We start from the raw sequence: 2,790 nt of genomic DNA, 5'->3' as shown, positions 1-2,790 counted from the left end.
TATCTTGGGTATTCTAAGTTTCTGGGCTAATATCCGCTTATCAGTGAGTGCATATCTAGTGACTTCTTTTGTGATTGGGTTACCTCACTAAGGATGATAGCCTCCAGATACATCCATTTGTCCAAGAATTTCATAAATTCATTGTTTTTAATAGCTGAGTAGTACTCCATTGTGTAAATGTACCACAGTTTCTGTATAATAAGGCCTCATCTTAACCAGCACTCTCTGTTAGCACTGGCAGATCTGATGCAGAAACGCCAGCATGGCTCTCACTCCCCTCCCTGCCTGTTGCACGTGACAGCCATATTTTCCACTTAGAACAGGAAAACAAGAATGAACTTTCTAATAGAAAACTCTACATTAAAGTTAAGGTATAAACCTGGATACAGGCAGTTTGATAAGATCTAACAATCAGTGAACCCAAATGGGCAAATAACACTAGAAAACAGGCAAAGACAGAGTCCTCTTTCAGCAGTTCTGGAATGGTTTCCTCTTTCAGTTTAAGCCTCAATCAAATCAGCCATTTGTGGGGATTTTGAAACCACCAAAAGATGAAAATTTGCTCTAATTCAACCCTTTTGACGACTGTGGAATTACTGATGAATGCACTTATGGGAGACTTGGGACACAACCCTCCTGTGAGATCTTTAGACGTTCCCCACCACAGCAAGATTCTCCCTTTTTAACTGACCTTAGACATATGAAAGCTCATTACCACAAACAACTCAGGGATTCACCAGGCGTTGCTGAGAACACCTCTATAATTCAAAGGATGCAACTGTCACCAAAAAAAATCAGAAATTAATGCAACACATGCACAGGCTGATTGCAAGGCTAGGAAATGAATAACTGTACTAGACTTAGCAGGGTTAAGCTGATGAATTTCTAGGCTTCATGCTCTCCACAGTGAAACTAGCTAAGACAGCATTTGGACTGTCTCCGCTGCCACACATCAGGCACACTGATACTCCACAGGTTGAGTCAATTGAATCCATACATTGTATTTACGCTCTCTGTCGAGGTTGCTGCTTGACATTCCAAGTGACCAAAGGCAAACAGTCATCAACCCAATACCATGTTCATTACATTTAATCAAGGGCCAGTTCCACGGCCCACTCCCCACTCACAGACACCAGGAATGTTTGAGTGCCTGGCAGTTTTCAGTACCAAACAGAGGCACACTGCTGTAAAAAGACATAGAGAACTCCAAACAACAAAACATAGGAGGAAAGAAAATAAGCGTCATCCCCTATAGTGTATAAGAAAATAAATTCCAAGAGCAGAGAAATGCTATGTAAGCATCCTACCTGAGGCAGCATCGGTCGCTGTGGAAACTCCCCTTCGATCAGAGACTGCACGGGATGACCCTGGCATGCTGACTGGGTCAGAGCGGACTGGCTGGATCCTGCAATGCAATTTAATTTAGTTCACATGTGTTACTGGCAAGGAAACTGTCACTTCCTACAACAGACCTTAAATCATGAATGCTGGTACGGCTCAATCCATTAACGAACCACACCTTTTCATACCAGACAGAAAAAGGAGCCTCAGCCAAACTCACACACAAAAGCAAAGCTCCGAGAGCCTGCGTTCTCCTGCCCACCCCACTCTAACTTATTGTTAACTCGGTGTTGGGTGGCTTAAGAAAGGAGTTGAAAAGTTAAAACTGAAGTAAAAAAAGTAATAGAACTGGAAAAGAAGCAAAATACTTTACAGTGAATATTTTCCAAAGCAAACATGCAAACAGCTCTGACCCTCTTCAATTTCATGAACAACATCCGAGAGAATAGCAATAATTCAGGAGTGTGTGTGCATGTGCGTGTGTGTGCATGTGTGTTCTGTTCTGGAACTCAATGTAGACCAGGCTGGCCTCAAACTCACTGAGATTATCCTGACTCTGTCCCCCCCCACCCCCGCCACCAGGGGTTGGGATTAAAGATGTGCACAACCACATTCTGCCGTAATTTTAAAGATCTGAGACACCCCCACCCATCATCACTGATAGTTACTTTATTTAGAAGGATAAGACAAGATAACAGGCTGTGTTGTGCCTGTTATCACAGAGGTCAGACAATGCAGCTATTAAGTAACTTCCTTAAAAATTATCAATAATAATGTAATAATCCCCTTGAAACTCAGCAAATTGGCTTATTAAACACAATATCAAAAGGCTATCAAAAGAAAGATAATACATAAATGTTGAGTCTCAAGCGGCTTCAGAACAAATACTATTAAGATAATAACTACAACTGAAAGGTCTGTGCACCAGGCAAGGTCGAGGAATAATGCATGTATGTACTTCTGGCAATTCACACAGTGAGGGTTTACTGCATATATGCATAGTGCTATTTTAGGAGCAACAGAATGAAATGTAAAACATGAAGAAGAGAGACGATAGACTGCGGTGAATCAGATCACACTACACAGCGATATGGCTGTCACAGTATGTGCAAGTCTGCAATATACTGTTCACAACAACAGTCATCACACGACAATTTCGCACCAAGGAATCCATTACTGCTCACATCAGATGGACTTCTCTTAGAGGCGAGGTAGGGTCTGGATCTGTTCAGCTATGCAGACCAGGCTGGGCTTGAGAAATCTACTGCACTTCAGGCTGACCCGGCACCGGCACCTTTCCCCGCCCGAGGAGGGGTGTTCGCCTGGGAGTAGCCCCCCGGCATCCAGCGCCTTTCCCCACCCGAGGAGGGGTGTGCGCCCGAGAACAGTACTAAGGCTTGGGCCGGCATTCAGGGCCTTTTCCCGCCCGAGGAGAGGTGTCTGCCCAGA

The 2,790-nt window shown here is 43.8% G+C and overlaps 1 protein-coding gene across 9 annotated transcripts in view; it reads right to left on the bottom strand.

Annotated features, from left to right (window-relative positions):
* The window catches only part of Bcas3 (BCAS3 microtubule associated cell migration factor), a 487,192-nt gene that overhangs the window by 244,299 nt on the left and 240,103 nt on the right, over nucleotides 1-2,790 (bottom strand). For all 9 annotated transcript variants that reach the window (XM_021213444.2, XM_029545996.1, XM_021213443.2 and 6 more), the window contains one exon: nucleotides 1,308-1,405. In XM_021213444.2, the coding sequence (XP_021069103.1) occupies nucleotides 1,308-1,405 (98 nt within the window). The remainder of the gene's footprint in view (nucleotides 1-1,307; nucleotides 1,406-2,790) is intronic.

This window comes from Mus pahari, chromosome 14, assembly GCF_900095145.1.
Source record: "Mus pahari chromosome 14, PAHARI_EIJ_v1.1, whole genome shotgun sequence".
Taxonomy (NCBI): Eukaryota; Metazoa; Chordata; class Mammalia; order Rodentia; family Muridae; genus Mus; species Mus pahari.
This window is presented reverse-complemented; position numbering and strand designations above follow the sequence as displayed.